The 20,118-nt window shown below is 41.8% G+C and overlaps 1 protein-coding gene across 6 annotated transcripts in view; it reads right to left on the minus strand.

Annotated features, from left to right (window-relative positions):
* The window catches only part of HHAT (hedgehog acyltransferase), a 319,575-nt gene that overhangs the window by 57,056 nt on the left and 242,401 nt on the right, over positions 1–20,118 (minus strand). For all 6 annotated transcript variants that reach the window (XR_015554405.1, XM_087439462.1, XM_087439456.1 and 3 more), the window contains one exon: positions 5,263–5,407. Coding sequence is in view for 5 of the 6 variants with exons in the window: in XM_087439462.1 (XP_087295588.1) it covers positions 5,263–5,407 (145 nt within the window). In the remaining variant the exon portion in view is untranslated. The remainder of the gene's footprint in view (positions 1–5,262; positions 5,408–20,118) is intronic.

Genomic DNA, 20,118 nt, shown 5'->3' on the forward strand with positions numbered 1-20,118 from the left:
ATTTCTCAAGTCTTATATGCCTAGTGACTTGGCCTGAAATACTTTTAGGAAAACCAGTGCCCAAGACATCTGGGTGACCTCGTGGCATGAAGTAAAGAAGAAACCAAAGCATGTGAAAGTCTTGGAATTCAGACGCCAAGAATGGCCATAAATGGACAAATGTGTAACCATGGATGAATCGTTTAACCGATATCTACATATCACCTTCACCACTAGTACAATGGGTGGGAAGCTGCTGATCCTCAAACCATTCTAGAACTTGCAGAGGATCCAGTGAGACAGAAGCAGAGTCAATCAGAGCAATGAAAACTCCATTTAAAGGTAAGGGCTGGGGAAGATGGTGAAACAAAGTAATCACAAAGGAAGGCCGCCGAGACCTTGACATCTGCCCTCTGTCTTCTCTCATCAAAAATGAAATTTTAGTCCCAAGAGTTTAACAAGATGTGAGGGGAATGAGTTTCTATTTAACCACAGCCTTCCAGAATTTCCAGGGCAATATCCTGGTTCAGCTTTAAACAAAATGCCTGTCCATAGCCATTTGAATCAGGAGATGAATAAACTGACTGGACAAGCTAGTAATCAGGGAGAAAATATACTTTTTCTCATTTCTCAGCTAGAAATAGCAAGCAAATATGGGGAGTGCAAAGGTTCTGACCTGCATAAGAAATTACTAGTTCCTCTCTCATTGCAATCTGGAGGAAAAAGAACCAGATTCTCCTCACCTTGGCCACGGCCACTCAAGGAGCTGAGTGTTGAGGTGGAGTTTGCCAAACTAGATCAGGCAACGAGGAGGGAAAATAAACGTGTGTGTGTGTGTGTGTGTGTGTGTCTGTATGTGTGTGTGATGAGAAGTCAGGCAGGAGAATGCTTGGTAGATGTCATGTCTCTGCCAAGCTCCCATCACCGCAAAACCCTAGATGCAGCATCCGGGGCCCCACCTCTTGGGAAATGATTAGGTCCCTTTTTTTTAGAAAGCCCATGCCTTCTGTTGACAGAAGTAGATGGACTTTTCAGAAGGAACACCACCCTGCACCCAGGCAAACATTATAAAGCTCTCAGCCCCCTCAAGGCCAGAAATATTCCCACTGGCTGCCTTGTCCTCCCACTGTCCCAGGACTACAGAGCACTGCAAGGATGTTTAAGACACAGATGGTTTATAGAGACTGGTCTCACACATTTGGACTTCTAACTCACTGATATTTTTGAGTTATAGAGCAGTCATCAACTGCTTGTTCAAGAAATTAACTCACTTCAATGTTGAGGATTTAGGGTAGACATGAGAAAGCTCCTTCCGTCAAGATATGCTTTTGAGAGCCAAAGAGTTATGTAAGAAGCAACCTGCGTTTGCCTTGGCAAACATGACACAGCAGGGTCCCTCCTAGAGCAAGCCTGGGGACTAAATCCCCTGCCACATCCCTCTCAGATCCCTGGACCCAGTTAAGTTCCTTAAATATACATAAAGAAAGGCCTAAACGTTCACTTTCCTCAAGCTGCTTGACGTAAATTTCAAAGTAAAAGCTTGGGGATTTTGTTGAAGGCAAAAATATAGATTCCTTATTCATCACTGAATTAATTGAAATGTTACTTCTCTAACTTCTGCAGCAGAGATAATACTTGTTGATAAAAATGGTTTGTTTATGACACGTACCAGACCCCTAGGGGGCCACTCCGCATTTCCATCCCTTGGCTGGCCTTGTCCACTCTTCTGGACAGCAGGGCATGACAGAAAGGAAAGGATCTGGTTTTACAGCCTCATATCACCAACCCCACAGAGACCAGAGCAGAGATTTTTACATAAGCCACTAAAATAAGCTTTGTAGCTTAAAGCAAACAAATCCATGTCTAAAGTCAGTGAATGGGAGACAGAGAAACTGACTTTAACACAACTCCTCTAGGCTAACCACGAGATACTTCCAGGAACATCAGTGATGCTGGGAAAGGCTCCCTGGGAATTAGTGAAGCAGTGTCTTCTGAAACACAAATGTAACCACATCCCATCCATTGCGGGGAATTTGCAAACTCCTCCAGACACCTGTCTGCCCGCTTCCTGCTCTTCCAGGCCTCACCTTAACAGTGAGGTGAGATCTGTTAGAGGGACATGGTGCTACCAGCTGCTCCCTGTCACTGCAGCAGGTCCCCATCCATCAAGGCACAGAGGGACAAGGGTGGTTACCCCCAGGGAAGGGTCACCTTCCTGTTAAACCTGGAAATATAGATACTGAGCTTAAATGCTCTCCCTCCCCTACAAACAGGCTTTCTCACTTCACTGCATTTTCTTCAGTGTGTAGAGATGGGTCTTGGAACAACAGGTCCTGATCATGTGGCCAAAGGAAGAGGCCAGAGACAACCAGGGTGTCAAAGTCCCGGCTCATTAATCAGTAGCTACACGTATAGGTCAGCCATCCCTTATCTGAAACCTTTGGGGCCAGATGAGTTTCAAAGTAAATTCTTTTTTTAATTTTGGATTTTAGAAAGCTAATATAACATGCCCAGCAGAATCTGAGGAGGCATCCTATCAACACTTTAATACTTTTTTTGTGCCAAAACATGAATATTTATACTAATCTTCTATGAGGTCAATCAAATTAGTTATGAAAAGAAATCCAGAGTTCTCAAGGATGGGGAATTTGGCACCATCTGGTTCACTTTCCTCCAAGAGATATCTAAATTCAATCACTCAGGGACAAAGACCACAGCAGGGAACAGAGAAACGGGGCAACTGCCAAAACCCCATTAGACATTCCCTGACTCAGGAGGCCATGGGACAGACCAGCTGGGATGGGACCACGTTGATCTGAAGAATATCTGACCCAGAAAATGCCTTTTAGGCTGAGCTTCCCTGGCCTCAGAACCCAGAGAGAAATGATTCCAGAGAGCCCTCCATATTCGGAGAATCAGTCCCTGGGACTCTGGCACCTGGGTCCAAGGGGGACACCAACATATATATCCAATCGTAGACCAAAGTAGGACCCACATGGCAGCAGCAGACCAGATTTTTCAGAACCCTGACCTGGTGTGTCTGATGTTAGCTCTACAGGGTGCGGGGCAAATTGTGCTTTGATCTTTCTGCCTTTGAGAAGCAGAAAGAACATCTTATAGCTGCTGTCCTTCTTTACCCCTTTAAACGCCAGCATCCCTAGGTCCCACCTCCTCCCCGTTCTCTTCTCACTCTGTGCATGCTCCCTGGCTAATCGAGTCCACTCCCATGGTCTCACCTACAGCCTCTCTGCCCTTGACTCCTACACCTCAATTATTTAGTCCCACTCTCCTCCCCAACTCCAAGTCATATTTTCAACTGCCTCTTGGGCACCTCAGCTGGTTGCCTCATGTACTCTCTCTCACTGTGCTGTAGTCTACCAATATCTGAGAGCTTCCCAACATCTCCCCACCTTGCACTTAGGTTGGCCACCTGACTGGTTCTGGTGAATGGAATGTGAGCAGAAATGCCAGGTGTCACTTCTGGCAGGGGTACTTAGTACCTGGCGCCCCATCCCCATATTCTTTTCCCCTCCACGATGCCAGGACAAGACAGCCGAGTATCAAAACAGAAACATCCTAGGTCCTGGAGTCACTGCTTAGAAAAAGCCACTGGACCCACATTGATCTGTGAGAGGAATAAACTTTTATGGGGAAAAATTACCAAGAGTTTGGAATTAACTGACATAGCAGCTAGTGTTAATAACCCCCACACACCTGCCCTCTTCACCTAGCAAGCTCCTACTTATTGCTCAAAACTCCAATTCAAATGCCACCTCCTCTGTGAAGTCCAACTTCCATGCGAAGGTCAGCCACTCCATCCTGTGACTTCTAGCCATTCACTCATGCATCTGGCACAGCAATTACCTGAATCTATTGACGCGTTTCTATTTGCATGTTTGGCTCCCACATTTGTGTGTGCTTCTTTTTCCATCCCTATGTTCTCAGTGCCTTGGAAGAAGCAAAGCGATTTACTGAAGCAAAGGTCAGAGCCTTCTTGCTCACGTGACCAGCTAACTACAATCAGCATTTTCCCCTGAGCCATAGTGTTCTCGGCACTATGCTAGGTACTATGGTAGGAGGCAAGACACTACTGCCCACCTCAAGGAGCAGTTTTTCATCATTAGACCTTCTGTACCCCATCATCTCTCATCTTTATTAAAGGACAGCGTCCACTTAAAAAACACATGGTCTTTTCAGGAACTATCAGCTAAAACATTTCTCACAGAGCAAGATCAAAGGGGGGTATTATAGTGACGAGAGGAAAGCAGCACAGGGCTCTCTCCTAGCACCTTTGAGCCTGGCCCACCCAAGCCTGCCACCGTTTAGATCCATGACCTGGTATTCTAGGATCATGCAGGTGTGCCACGGTTATTTCTGGTGTGAAAAGAGCTGCAGTGAAAGCATCACTGGCTTCTGAGGGACCCAGATGTGGAGACGACAGCCTAGCCATGCAGAGTCACATCACCACCGCTTGATAAAGCTTCCCAAACCAAAAGCACAAACCCATGTCACTGGTCAGAGAAAAAGAACAGGAGACCTTTGCTTTTAACACACAGTGAATTGGCTAAAGTAATGTGCACTGTGAGTGTTCCCATCCTCCCAATTCTCTTAAGGACATGATGCAACTCTTAGTTCCAGCCCAAGGGAAATGGTGACCATAAATAATGATGATCAATTATTAATGCAGTGTTTTCACAACAATTCCCACAGACTAGCATTTTACCTGTTGCAGGCGTGGCTTTGCTATGGACATTGAGACGAGTCACTTAATGTATGTTAAACATAAGGTCGGCTGCTAGTGTTCAGACAAAAACACCCACAACAAAGAGCTGTGGCAAACCCAGGAGCCAGGCCCACAGCGGCAGGATGCTGAAGCCCACAGCGGGGCTTCCAGGACACATTCTCAGTACGACTGTCAGAGTAGTAAACGGAACAAGGTTAGACTTTGCAGTTTCCTGAAGGCTGGGATCTACAGATAGTAGGGAAGACTAGGAAAAACAAAAAAATTGTAAAAGTAACTTAGTAGAAGGGAATGGGAGAGTTTGGGAGAGTTGGAATAGTATCTGTTGAAGTAAAACGTCACACGTGATAGATAAGAGGTACATCAAAACAAGGGACACTTCAAGTCACAGCCAAACCCGGGAAATTGTTCCTGGTTGGTATTTTATAGGTCACATACCACAAATAGAACAACGAATGCCTCCCCTAAATCCCATTCAAGATACCAACTGCAAACATGGAAAACAAGAAATTGACTGAAAACAGCATTGCCAGGCAACTTACCTTGTATGAAGATCCTATTCCAGTAGATTTTCCCAACTTGATTGCCCCCGAGAAACACCAGGTTGGACAGGATCAGTATGGAGGTGGAACAAGATGCGAGGGCAGCGTGGAATCGACGGCGAGCTTGTGGGGAGAGGAATCGGGCCTATGGGGAAGTAAGCAAGAGATGCCTCATTGCAAGGGTGGAAAAACGGGATGCAGCCTTTCTCTGTTCCCAGCCCAGGATGCCTCCCCCCAGAGCCTGAGCTAGGTTGTTATTTAAACAGGTCTCAAAATATTCCTGCAGCATGCTCATTCTGGTCTAAGGAAAGAAGTGACGCATTTCTGAGACGTTACTTCCTATTGCCAAAATGGGCTGCTCTCTGACATGTGCAACACAAGTACTGAAGCTGGCGAAGATTTAGTTGAAATGTCTCCACATGCCTTCCGCAGGTAAATCTTTAAGGCACAAGAACTGTTTAAACTGCTCTCGATGATAACAAGCACAACTCCATGTAATAAGGTCAAGGTCAGGGAGATTTCTGGACTAGTTAACTTGACCCTGGGAAGCCACCCCACGAGTGTGACCCACTATTAGGAGGAATCCCATTAAGAGAGTGCAGGAGAATAAGTGCAAACCAACCCCACTGTGGCAACATCAGAGAATGGCAGCTTAGCACAGCGCCTGAAATACACAGGAACTGGAGAGACGTTTTCCAGCAATGATGATAAAGAATTCTGCTCATCCATCCGAGGTCTTCATTGCACCTTTTCTCCTCTTTTAATATCTTCTCGGGGATTTCACAAAGTAAACAAAGCCTTAATTTCTCAGCAGTGAGCATTCTGGTGGCCCTACAGAGTGAGATCACAGTGCTGTGTCTGGAGTGTGTGAGCCCCATCAGCACGTCCTCAGGGACTGTCCTCTGGGACTGGGTATTCAGAATGAGAACCAGGTACAGCACCACAACCAGACAGACAGGGCCCCAGGGACTCAGACAAATACCTCAGCCTAATCAAAGATATAGAAGAGAGGGAGCAAAGGGTCTGGAGATGGTTCCTGAAGATCCTCCTGAAACCTACACGTCTCTGGGGTCACTTGCATCCTGATTTCAGCTGCACTCCAGTTACAAATAGAATTCTGAATTACTCAAATTCATGGCAGGCAAAACGGACTAGGCTAGAGGGTGAGTCTTCAGCAGGAGGCTTACTTACTTCTGGCGACCCTGCTGTGGACCGTCTGTGGTTACTCAGCAAGCCTTGGTCAGTGTCCTCTGAAAATCTAGAGAAATGAATTCTTAACCCCTCCCCTTTTCTCTCCTGCCAGTCCCCATGTCTGTTCTGTACGCTTAGATAGAGAGGCTGCCATCTATTTCCCAATCCATGGCTCTCTCTTCCAGCATCACTTTGGAGCGTGGCTTGACTGCCGCCGTATGTGAGAGTGTGGCCTTTCCATGGATAAGCTGTGCAGGAGGCACTGACTGAGCTGTCTGTCTAGACAGGATTGTTCTAGAAAGCTCTCAGGTGCTGCTAACATGTCTCTAGTTAGAGGCCACCAGACAAGATGACCTCTAGTCTCTCCCCTGCTTTAAGAGGCCACAAGCATGTACAGGGGATGCTATCAAACAAGACCAGTTAAGAGAAAACCACACGGTATAAAAACTGGTAATGAAAGAGTAGTGAGGACGAAGCAGGCTTGTAATTCAGCACTCTTCACCTCTGAGAATAAGGAGACATTAATCTACTAGTTTTTGCATTTTAGAGCAAAGGAAGATACTTTCTGGATATTAGTGACTCAATTAGCAGTAACTGGGGAGGTGGGGTGAGAGGAAGCAGGGAGAGAGGAGGAAAATCCAGAATAAGAAATCAAGAAAATACAAATTGTTGTAATTGGCATAAATGTGTTCAAATAATTCTCTCCAGGTGCAGGGCCATTGATAACACATTTGATTTCTAAGGGACCTAGTGAGTCAGACATTCTGCCAGTTCTGATCTAACTCCCTCCCTCAATCTTACATCCTGTTAGGAGAATTCAAAGGCCGCATGTAATCTCTCCCTTAATGAGGTCAACTACAGAGAGTGCACATAGCTTGGTTAAGCTCAAAGTGGTTCCCCTTATATGGGACATGATTACAATTATTAAATAATCAACTGAGAGATACTGAGAGAGGAAAATGCTCTTTGTACTGGATTTCTAAGTAGGGCCATGGTGCCAGGTTACTTCGTACAAGGCAGGGGCCAAGCTATAGTAGGAGGCAGAGCGGAGGGGCAAGGGCAGAGCAAGGAGGAGGTAAAGGGGCGAGTGGGTGCTGGAGGCACGGGGCTCTTCTTTCCAGCACCTGAGGCCCTGGTTGCTGTGGATCTTCCTTGGATTCTGTGATTACCCCACTATCTCTCTCGGCTACATGATTCAATCAGTTCCTGTTTTGCTTAGGAAAGAAAAAGTCAAAACAATAGCAAATATGAAAGAGCCTCTGATCTCAGAGACAGGAGGGAGGACATCTAAAATCTGAAATGACTGACAACAATTCAATTTTTAGAAATAGTTAATTTTTTAAAAAATTAGCAAGAATGTTAAAGGCACAGGCTGTTGGAACTAATAGACTAGAAAGACTTAAAAAAGAAATCAAGATGCTCCTAGGCAATTCTTGATTATCCCCCAGGGTGAGTGGGTGGGAGACAAAATAGAGGATGATAAAGAAAATCCAAAAACCTAATTTTAACTAATAGCTGCGTCCTCTGAACTGACAAAATGAGCCTTGCCAATAAGCAGCAAACTTGACAGAGCATTGCTTCTCTTCATTGTCAATCAGTGGGAGAGCAGAATGATGGACCACAAGGAATGAAAAAGAAGGCCTATGTGGATAATCCACAGGAAGGTAATAATTAATAGCCAAGGGATATAAATCTCGGCTGTGACCCGTCTCTCCTCCTCAGATTCCCTGCACACACTGTAGAAGGTGACAGTTTTGACATTAGGGATCTCTCTCTACCTTGGGAACATCTGGCCTCAGCTATTGGTTTATAGGAATTCTAGAGGTAAGTTCCATACTTAGGGGTCCCAGGAGGAAAAATGCCATATGGGCAAGGCTGGAAGGGCATATTCCCGTGGCCTAGCCAGCTCTATCAATAAATATGACTTTCTGAATCTCTAGGGCCACAGGACCAAGGTTTTCACTTTAAAGTCTTTGTTTCTTTTACGCTCTCCTCTGAAGTCCTATAGCAATTTTGTCATCACTCCTGTGGTCCTTTACATCCAGGATGCAGGCTGTCTATGTGCAGGGGCCACGCCTCATCCGTTAGTCACCCATCCTCATGGCTTAGGTGCTTGAAAACCCTCTTGGTAGGAGAATTCGTATTAAGGAATTGTAAACCAAATGGGGAAACAAATCAGTGTACAATGAAGAGCCAACAGGTATGAAAACAAGAATTGCCAACTTGATCAGATAAGGCCAGGATTGGTAAAGAGAATTTGATTTTCATTAACATGAATCTATCAGGATAAAAAAGAGCTCTGGTGGGGTCATGGTCTCTTCCCAGAAGACAGATGAGTCTGTGCATTCTAATACCCTGGCGGCAAAAAACTGGGAGTGGCACTGTCCCCCAGGGGATGTTTGGAAACTTGCTGAGCATTTTTGGATGTCTCAAGGACAACACAATTGCCAAGAGGCAATGGTAACACTTGATGGGCAGTGTCCAGGGATAATAAATGTACCGCAGTGTATGGGACAGAACTGTCCTGCCCAAAATGTCAATAGCGCCCTCTTGAGAATGGGTGAAATGTTTTCCTTCTATGTTCATTATAGAGCAGACTTCTCTCTCAGCCTATGAGGACAGAGAACCTTCCTTCCTCCCTCTCCTTCCTCCCTCATTAGGACCAATGCCAAAAACATGCCCCCTTTCCCCTGACTCAAAGAAATGTATCTGGGGCAGGGAAAGTTTCCTTCACAGTGCCCCAGTGCTATGCCCCTCCCACCCACCCCCACACCTGGCATCAAATTTGAGAGATGAGGAGCCTCCTGTGCCCCAGCCATGGGCAGGCAAGGTGTACCATCAGTTCCAAGCCTCCTCACCCCTACACTCCTGAAATCCGGAGGAAAGAGGAAGAATGGGAGGTGGAGCAGGTTAGAAAGCACCACTTTGTCCCCGTGCTGGGGTGACCAGTTCTCCCACATGGACTCTGACTGAAAAGACAGGTTGGCGCAATTTCTCTCCATATTAATGTCAATATAACCCAAGGGCAGGTACTGGGCTTTGGGCCTAGATAGAGCAAGCCCCTCAGAACACCCAGAAGTGCAGGCCCGGGGCAGACCTCTAATTCCTCTGTGTGAGTTCGCTGTCTCTGATGGAAGAAACAAGGGCTGGGTTTGGGAATGTTTTATGACGACAGTTTAGCATGCTTTAAACTTCCCTCTAAGACACTGACTTCCAAAGGTGAGGAACAAACCCAAAAAAAGTAAACCTTAGGGCTGAACTAAACTTCTGTCAAACTAGTTTGCATTTCCTCCTGTGAGGTGTCAGCTCCTGTGTTTATTCATATCTCTATGGTAACTCCTCTATCTTTTCCAGTTAACATCCTGTCCCTGCAAATCACAGGACTTCATGGGGCAAACAAGCTGGGGCCTGAGGGGTGCAGTCTGCAGAATCTGGGTCAGAAGTGACGCTCAGAACGACCACGGGGGTAGGAGGCAGATGGTGCGGTGGGGCTGCAGGCTGCTGTGCTCTGTGGGCCCCACACTTTCCATGCAGGGGCTGCATGCGGGGCCCAGACGGGAGGAGGGGATGGGCTGAGCATCTGGGGAAGCAGATGGGCTGGAGGAATGGCTGCTGGAGACGGTGACAAAGGCTTGGCAAGTGGGACCTGATGCTGTTTATTTTTAAGTGGGGGAGAAGCTAAAAAAAGAAACTGGGTGGGTTTAAGCAGCTGGACACAGTTCTGCCATATAATCACTGAATTTTTTCATTTTCTAATAAAAATGCTAACCAGAGGGTAAGAGAAGATGAACAAGGAAATGGCAAGCAGGGAGACTGGTGGAGAGCAGGGAGAGCAAATGAAGAGTGGACACCGCAGACTGTGAGGATGAGACCAAGACAACAAATGAAACAATCACCACTCTAGTGACAGAGAAGGGTGGCCAGAGTGAAACACTCAGGATCAGGAGGACTTGAACTCCAGTCATTCCAGGGCCCTTGTCCCATCTCTGTACCGACCGGCTGGGACACAGCTCCCCTTGCTTCCTTTCTCAAGGCACTTTGGCCATTTCCATTTAGAAGTCTGTGTTTTACCAGTTACCCCCTCTCTCATGTTCCTACCAGCATGGTAAGTTCCTGAAGGATGGGGAGGCCTCTTCTTCAATCTGCATCACCCAATACCCATGAATACTCTGTGTGTGCTCAATAATTATCCACCACCTGTCTCTCTCTTTGCCCTAAATAAGTTACAGAATCTCCTGACTTCCTTAATGTTTCATCCCATCCTATATTCAAGCCAAATGAATAAATGAAGGCACTCAGAAAACAACACTTCCTTTTTTCTTGTAAGTGTACAGAGCTTCAAATAATATCTGGTCAATGAAATTAAATTTTCCAGTCTCTGCTACTGAGATCTAAGCAATGCATGCTCCTGAGAGAGAATCAAATACCTGCAGTGATGAAGGCAAAGCCAGTTTTGCTTAAATGGATGAGTTACTTGCCCCACAGTTTAGATGTCCGGCTTAGTTAAAAACAGCTGACGCCATAATTTAGCATCCAAATCCATGCAGCATATGAAGGAATTTCAGAGGGCTTTCAAATAACTAAGCAAAGAGCTGGCTCTTGGTACAATCAGAGAACCTAAGCCATATTTTAGGTGCTTGGGGTCCTGCTAGAAGTTCTGGAATGGCCAACAGAACTGTCTCACCCTGTTCTCTTACTCTTCCACTGGCATGGCCTCACTTCTAGTCCTCACGTCTCTGCTCTGGGTTTTGCAGAAGCCTCTTTCTTAACTGACACGTTATACTCGGGCCTTTCTCCGTCTAGATCATCAAGCACACTGAATATGTCCTTCCACTATGCAAAATATTCTGGTGGTTCTTCATTGCTTACGGACTAAAATCCAGACCCCATGTCACTCTCCAACCTTAACCCCTACCACTCTTTACTAATGACACAGTTCCATTCACCGTTCTCCAGACATGGCATGCACTTTTATATCTCTGTGCCTAGGCACAAGCTGTTTTCTCTACTTAGAATGTGTCCTCTTTCTTCTTTCTTCAAGCTCCAGCTCGATGTCAGCTCAGGAGAGCAATGACTTTGGACCAGCCCAAATGGGGTTCGGGTTCTGGCTTTCCCCTTCGTAACTGTGCTGCCCAGGGCAAGCTCAGGCTCCTCATCTACCTAGTTCACGGTTCATATTTGATAAATGTAGGCCACCCGGACCCTGGCAGAGTCAGTCACCCATTTTCTGTGTTTCTATAACCCATAGGATAGATAGCATCAACCTATATGTTTTAGATAACTGCAATTTTTTTTTGATGCAAAAAAAATCATCATGGGGCTGGCCTGGTGGCAGAATGGTTAAGTTCGTGCGCTCTGCTTTGGTGGCTTGGGGTTTGCATGCTCGGATTCCGGGCACCGACCTACATACTGCCCATCAAGCTATGCTGTGGCAGCGTCCTACATGCAAAACAGAGGAAGATGGGCACAGTTGTTAGCTCAGGGTCAGTCTTCCTCAAGCAAAAAGAGGAAGATTGGCAACAGACGTTAGCTCAGAGCCAATCTTCCTCATCAAAAAAAAAAAAATCATTATATGAGGAGCTTTACCTATACTGAAAGTAGGTAAAATTATTCCCATTTTATACAGGAGGAACTAGAAGAGCAGAGACATTAAGCAACTAATCCTAGGTTATGCAGTAGTCTCCCCTTATCTGCGGGGCATACATTTTAAGACCCCCAGTGGCTGCCTGAAACCATGGATAGTACTGAACCCTATATATACTTTGCTTTTTACTATTCACACATACCTACGATAAAGTTTAATTTATAAATTAGGCGCAGTAAGAGATTAACAACAATAACTAATAATAAAATAGAACAATTATAACAATATATTGTAATAAAAATTACCATAGATCTTAGCAACCTCAAAATATGATATTTTTTCTTTCCTTATTAAGTCAAGAACTTTCACCTTTTCACTTAAGCGCTTTACGGCTTCTCTTTGGCACATCCAAAGTGCTAGCATCCTATTCTTGTGCTTTGAGGCCATTATTAAGTAAAATAAGGGTTAAACACAAGCACTGTGATTCCAAAGTAACCTATGTAATGAGAGAAAATATTTGCAAACCACATATCGCATAAGAGGTTAAGATCCCCTTTTATATATATATAAGAAATGTATATATACATACACACATATATATACAAACATACACAACGGAATACTATTAAGCCTTTAAAGAGAAGGAAATCCTGTCATTTGCAACAACATGGATGAAACTGGAGGGCATTATGCTAAGTGAAATAAGCCAGACATAGAAAGACAAATAATACATGGTATCACTTATATGCAGAATCTGGGGAAAAAAAATTGAACTCATAGAAACAGAGAGTAGAAAAGTGGTTAGCAGGGCCTGAGGGGGTAGAAAAAATAGAGAGAGGTTGGTAAAATGGTACAAAAACAACAACAACAAAGTTGGAAGACTCAGACTTCATGATTTTAAAACTTACTACAAAGCTAAAGTAATAAAAATTGTGTGGTACTGGCATAAAGACAGACATAAGGACTAATAGAGTAGAACAGAGAGCCCAGAAATGAAGCCTTGTGTATATCGTCAAATAATTTTCAACAGGGGTGGCAAAACATTCAATAAGGAAAAGACAGTGTTTTCAACAAATGATACTAGGAAAACTGGATATCCACATGCAAAATTATGAATTTGGACCCTCACCTTACCCCAAATACAAAAATCAACTCAAAATGGATCAAAGATCTAACTATAAGAGCAGAACTATAAAACTCTTAGAAGAAAATATAGAGGAAATTTTCATGATATTGGATTTATCAATGATTTCCTGGATAGGACACTAAAAGCACAGGCAATAAAAGTAAAAATAGATAAATTAGACCTCACCTAAATTCAAAACTTTTGTGCCTCAAAGGACACTATCAACAGAGTGAAAAGGCAACACATGGAATGGGAGAAAATATTTGCAATCACATGTCAATAAGGGATTAATATCCAGAACATATAAAGAACTCATACAACTCAACAACAAAAAAACAAACAACCCAATTTGAAAATGAGTAAAGGACTTGAATAGACATTAATCCAAAGAAGATATACAATGGTCAATAAGCACATGAAAAGATGTTCAACATCACTATTCATTAGGGAAATGCAAATCAAAACCACAATGAGCCACATGAACCATACGTTCACACCTACTAAGATGGCTATAATCAAAAAACAGAAAATAAGTGTTGATAAGGATGTGGAGAAATTGGAACCCTTGTGCATTGCTAGTGAGAATGTAAAATGGTGCAGCTGCTGTGGAAAACGGTATGGCAGTTCCTCAAAAATTAAAAAAAGGATTACCATACGATCCAGCAAAAGCTTCTAGGTATATATCCAAAAGAAATGAAAGCAGGGACAGAACAGATATTTGTATACAATGTTTACAGCAGCATTACTCACAATATGCAAAAAATGGAAACAACCCAAATGTTCATCAATGGATGAATGGATAAACAAAATGCGGTATATATATAGAATGAAATATTATTCAGCCTTAGAAAGGAAGCAAATTCTAACACATACTACAATATGGATGAAACACGAAGACATTATGCTAAGTGAAACAAGCCAGACACAAAAGGACAAATATTGTATAATTCCACTTATATGTGGTACCTACAGTAGTCAAATTCATGGAGACAGAAAGTAAAATAGTGGTTGTCAGGGGCTGGGGGAGGGGGTAATAGGGAATTTATTGTTTAATAGGTACAGAGTTTCAGTTTGGGATGATAAAGAAGTTTTGGAGATTGACGGTGGTGATGGTTGTACAACAACGTGAATGTATTTAATGCTTCTGAATTTTACACTTAAAAATGGTTAAAATGATACATTTTATGTGACGTATATTTTATCACAAAGAATTATTAGGCTTTGTCTAGTAGACAGATACACAGAACAGTGAAAACATGTCATTTTCATACACATGTGGACCATGATCATACTGAACATGTACTAAGCCAGGAAAGAAATAGAAGTAAATTCTAAAAAATTATCATGAAGGCTATGCTCACCAACAACAATGCAGTAAAATAAGAAATCAGCAACAACAAAAATTTGCAAAAATTATAACACCAGTAAGTTTTTTTAAATTTCATTCATTTAAACAAAAGTTTTTATTGAAGGAACAATAAAATGGACAAACTTTGGCAAGTAAGATCAAGGAAAAATAAACGAGGAAATAATATATAGGAAATTTAAAACTCTTTGGAGATTATATAGCAATATATTTGGAAACCTAGCTGAAAAAGATAAATTATCTGGAAAGTAGAAATTACCTAAAATTCACATAGAAAAAGAAGAGAGCCTGAAAAAAGCATAACCATAGAAGGATTAAACAACAGTAAAAGCTCTATGCTCAAAGAAAAAGTGCCCAGATGATCTTAATGAGCAAGGTCATGGAACAGATAATTCCTATCTCACAGGAACCGTTTCAGAGAGTTAAAAAACCCTGGGAAGCTTCTACTCATTTCATGATGCTAGCATAACCCTGATATCGAAGTCATAAAAAGTCAACATAAGAAAAGAAAACCAGACGCTAATCTTTCTTCCACATATTTAAAAATTCTAAATTAAATAGCTGTAAATCGAACACAAGAGTGATTAAAAGAACACTCTCGATCGAGTAAGATTTATCCTCGGAATGGAAGGATGATTCCATATTAAAAACATCAGAAATCCATGTAATGTCAATAAAGTATTAGGTAAAATTGTATACTCATTCATGATTTTTAAAAAAAGCCTAGGAGACTAGGAAAAGAGGAAGCTTCAAGAAAAAGACATTTTCTCCTCTATCTTTCAAAACTGTACTAAAGGACTCAGTCAGTACAATAAGACAATCAAATGCATCAAGAGTTAAAATTGTTGCAAGGACAAAACTGTCATTATTTGTAGATAATATGACCATCAATCTAGAAAATTCAAAAGAAACAACTGAGAAATGACTAGAGCTAACAAAAGACTTAATCAAGATACATGCAAAATGATCAACTCAAAACAAAAATCAATATCTCTCCTATACAACAGCAATAATCCAAAAAGAGATGTGAAAGACTTCTAAGAAGAAATGATAAAATTTTATGTAAGAACACACAGGAAGACTTGAATAAATAACTATTCATGGCTGGGAAGACAGCATCATAGACATGTTAACTCTACCCAAATTAATCTACAATTCAATGCAAATCTAATAAACTCCAATATAAATACCAAAGAGAGTTTTGAGGAACTTCACCAATTCTAAGATTCATACGGAAGAGTCAATGTGCAAAAATAGCCACTGTAATTCTGAAAAAGAACCAAAAGGGGCATGGCACTTTCTCTACCAGGAATCAAGATGTATTATAAAACTCTAGTATTTAAAATAGGAATAATCAAATAGATCAATGCAACAGAATAGACAGCCCAAAAGTGAGCTATGTATATTTGGACAATTACTATATATTAAAGGTGATCTTTCAAATCATTGGGGAAAGTATGGACCATTGAATAAAACAATTTTAAAATGTAAAAACCATCCTTAGTTGCAGGCCACACAAAAACAGGCAGTAGACCAGATTTGGCTCATGGGCCATAGTTTGCCAACTCCTGCTCTATTCTATTCTTGGCATTTGCTCTAAAGAAATACTTACACATATGTACAAGGGCGCATGAATAGGCATCCTCACTGCAGCTGCATTCATAAAGAAAAAAATTAGAAGCAACCTAAATATTCAGCAATAGAAGAATGGCTAAATAAATTATGATATACCCACACCATGTCCAATTATGCAGATCTACATACACTAACATAGAAACATCTTCAAAACATATCATGAAAAGGAACAAAAGTGCAAATTTTAGAATATTTATACATTTCTTAAACCACACACACACACACACACAAAGTAGTAAAGGTGTGGAAGGCTTTCTGATAAACAATGTTTATCTGATAACAATGGTTACCTCTTATGGGAGGAAAGTGAGCAAGGTGTATTTGTTTGGGGGGATGGGTGTCTTAGAGGACCTCAGTTTTATCTGTATTTTTTTTTCAAGAGCATATGGTCATGAATGACTTCATAAATTAAAAAAAAAATAAAAAAAAGGAAATCTAGGAATCTTTCCACTAAGTGACCTTAGACCCTGGCCACCTCCCCTGAGTATAAAGAGTCAAGGCATATGGTTGGGAAGATGGAATCCAGATGACCATCGCACCCAAGTTATGGCTGGTCATGACACTGGGGGCCTCCCTCTCCAGGCAGCATTGAGGTCCCTCGGGACTATTAAATAAGACTAGAATGTGACAGCTGTGGCCTCAGCTATATCCTGTTCAAACACAAAAACAACAGCTTAGGGTAAGGCCTGCTTTTTAAGCAAACTGGATATTTAAAAATCTAAAACTGACAAACAGGGAAAGCATTCCAAAATGATTTACCAAGTGATAGCACAGAACTCTTCCAGTGACATCCAGTGAAACACAGTAGATGAGACATCTCTGTTCTCTTCACAAACTCCGCTAAAATGAAAGTAAATATTTAAAAAGGTATACATCCACAGACAAGGAATGAAAGAGAAGCCAACAGCAGGTGAGCAAAGTCAACCCATTTTTATAAGATAGAAAGCAGATGGAGGAATTAGCAGAGCTAAGATACCTGAATACTAGATGCCAAAGAGAAGAAAGTCATTCATACACCAGATCCCCAGAAGGTCCAGGCATTAGAGGCGCCATAAACCATAGATGGCCAAGTAAACCAGAGAGGAAAAAAATAGGGAGGTTGGTTAAAAATCTGGGTAATGAGCATATAGACCCCAAGGTTTCCCTCTTTCTCTGCCTCCATGATGAAGGGTTCTTTACTGCATAAATTGCATCAGAGAGACTCTAAAACTCAGGGACAACAGGTACAACGACATTTCAAAATACCAAAGATATTTGTGTAAAGCTTCTAGAGAGAAAAACAGATTACCTACAAAGAATCAAGAATCAAAATGGCATTTCTCAATAGTAAAGCTAAAAACTAGAGATAATTAATATCTTCAAAATTTTCAGGAGAAATTACTTTTCAACCTAAAATTCAGTGCTCAGATAATCAAATGTAAGGGTAGAAAAAAGACAGCTTGGGAAGTACAAGGTCTCAAAAAATTTATCACCCATCGTCCTTTTCTAAGGAAGCTCCACCAAATCAAAGGGAGGAGAAAAAACAGGAAGGAGATCTGGGGCCTGAGACACAGGGTTTCAGCATAGGAGAGGGAAGAAGGGAAGTGTCAGGACAACAGCTGTTCAGCAGATCTAAAGAGAAATGATGCAGATGGGAAAGGAGCATGGGAGGGCTTCAAGAGAGATTCTCTAGGAAAAGAAGAGAGCTGACGGATTACCAGATACATCTGACCACATGGAAAATACTATTCTGAGGGATTTTTCAATTTTATTGCAGAGTTTGGAAAGAAGTAGTAAGAATAAACTACTAATCAAACAAAAAAGGCAAGGCAATTCTTAATCTGGAGTAGGGGGCAAAATTGACTAAGAAAGGAAATGCAATTATCATATGATAATTGCACTTAACACGATAATAATGTAAACACTGAGTGCAGATTTAACCAAAAATAGAGATATTATTATATTAGGAGGAGAAGTAAGGAGTAGGTCTAAGATGCTAAAACCTCATGTAGAAAGCAGTTAATATATTTATAATTCATAAATGAAGAAATAATATATACTTTAGAAAGACAGAGGTAAATACCAGAAACAAGAGAATCAGAAGTTGTCACTGATGGAGAGAAGGACATAGGAGAGGGAGGAATGGACACTGCTCTTCTCTTTATTGATCTAAATGAAGCCTTGCTGTGACATCTGACTTCTGAATCATGAACATATAGTTCTTAAACTTTCTGGGTTTCAGTTTTTCCCACCGTAAAACAAAGATAATGATAATACTTACCTATAAAGCTACTATTGAAATCTCATGAGATAATGTGGTAAAAATGCTTTTGTGAACGTTCCCACTTCACTTGGATGAATTTTTCAAAAGATTTCTTTCATGGATAGATTGCGTGGAGCCACAATTAAAACACAAGTTGCCCTAGAAGTGAGGGCTGGAATGTCAATCACTCTAATGCCAATTGTGGCCAAGCAGCAAGGAGACGTGAAGCGAATGAGTAATCCAGTGCCCAGGGTTTATCAGGGAAGACTTCTCTTCTAGTCCGAAATCAAGGAAGCTTAGAACAAATCACATGTGACTGGATTTGACTCGCTTTCTAACGGAACTAACCATGTGTTCTTAGAAAAATTATGTACCTTTCCCAGTCTCTAGTTTCCTCATCTGTAAAACTGGAGGTAGTAACACCTGCCCTGAAGAATTGCTGTGATGGTTCAATAAAATAACAAATGGGAAAGATCTTTGTGCAGCATCAGTTAGAGTTTCTTCTTTGGCAAAGGATGGTACCTACAACAGCCCTGCATTAGTTTGCTCCTGAGAATGACACCTCTGACCTTCAGTCTCTAACATGAATCAAGCATCCAGGGTCAGCTAAGCACACCCTCCTGAGGTTGAGTCCATCCTGTTCTCTTTTCTCTCAATAACCTTATATTAGACAACAGTATCCTTCACTGTAGAAAAGGTGGAAAATATAAATGAAGAAAAACAAGAAAATATGTATCACAAATAAGCCCAGCAGTGAAGAGTTAACCACCATCAACATTTTAGTGTATAACCTTCTATACACTTTTCTGTGTGTGTATTTTAAAATAAAAATAAATTTTTATTATATCTATTATTCTTCATTCTTCATTGTCATCTTTCCTAACCGTGAAATTATTTCAACATCATCACTTTCAGCAGCTGCATAGTTGGCTTGATAGACGTCCTGCACCTTTATATTATTATGCTCTTTCCTGCCACCCTCAGGGGATGGACAGTGGCCGCTCCAGCACTTACTCCAGCCTGTTGGGTGGACTACGGGGTTGACACCAGAGGAAAAAGCAAGAGCCACTTTCAATTGTGTGTTTCACTACATGTTGGTGATCAAAAGTACACTGACACCAAACCAACTCATCTCAAACAAGGCCAGCAGCTGCTCGAGACGCTTTTTTAAGCAGTATTTATTTCCAGGCCTTGGGAGGAATGTGAGAGATTTTGGAAGACCTGCACATCTCTGCCTTCTCAGAGCTTTCAGAAGTGAAAATACACACACACACACACATATATATGCTACAGTCATAGCATATACACATAATACACATTGTACATAATACATACGTACAATTTAACACATAAATACACATTGCAAAAATATATTGCACTAAGTACATGCACATTATTTTGGGAAGAAGGGGCTACTTCATCCTTCCATTGAAAACAGAATACTGGAAACTCAAGCTCTGCTACCTCCAGTGAGTAATTTGGATTTTCCAGGAGGAAAAGAGACCCAGATTTGGAAACACACATCTAAAGCTTCAACAGGTGCATAATAAGATTTTGCTTTTTCCTAAATTCATCATCACTTCTAGGCACTAGGCTGTGATTAGGGTAACCACCACTTATCTGTACTGTAGAAGCAGAAAAAAGGGACTCTCAGTAAAGAATCTAATCCCACAAGCCGCCTAGAAAAGCCAGTGCAACCATTTACATTCAAG

The sequence above is a fragment of the Ceratotherium simum genome, chromosome 2 (genome assembly GCF_057802395.1).
Source record: "Ceratotherium simum simum isolate JZ-2026a chromosome 2, ASM5780239v1, whole genome shotgun sequence".
NCBI lineage: Eukaryota > Metazoa > Chordata > Mammalia > Perissodactyla > Rhinocerotidae > Ceratotherium > Ceratotherium simum.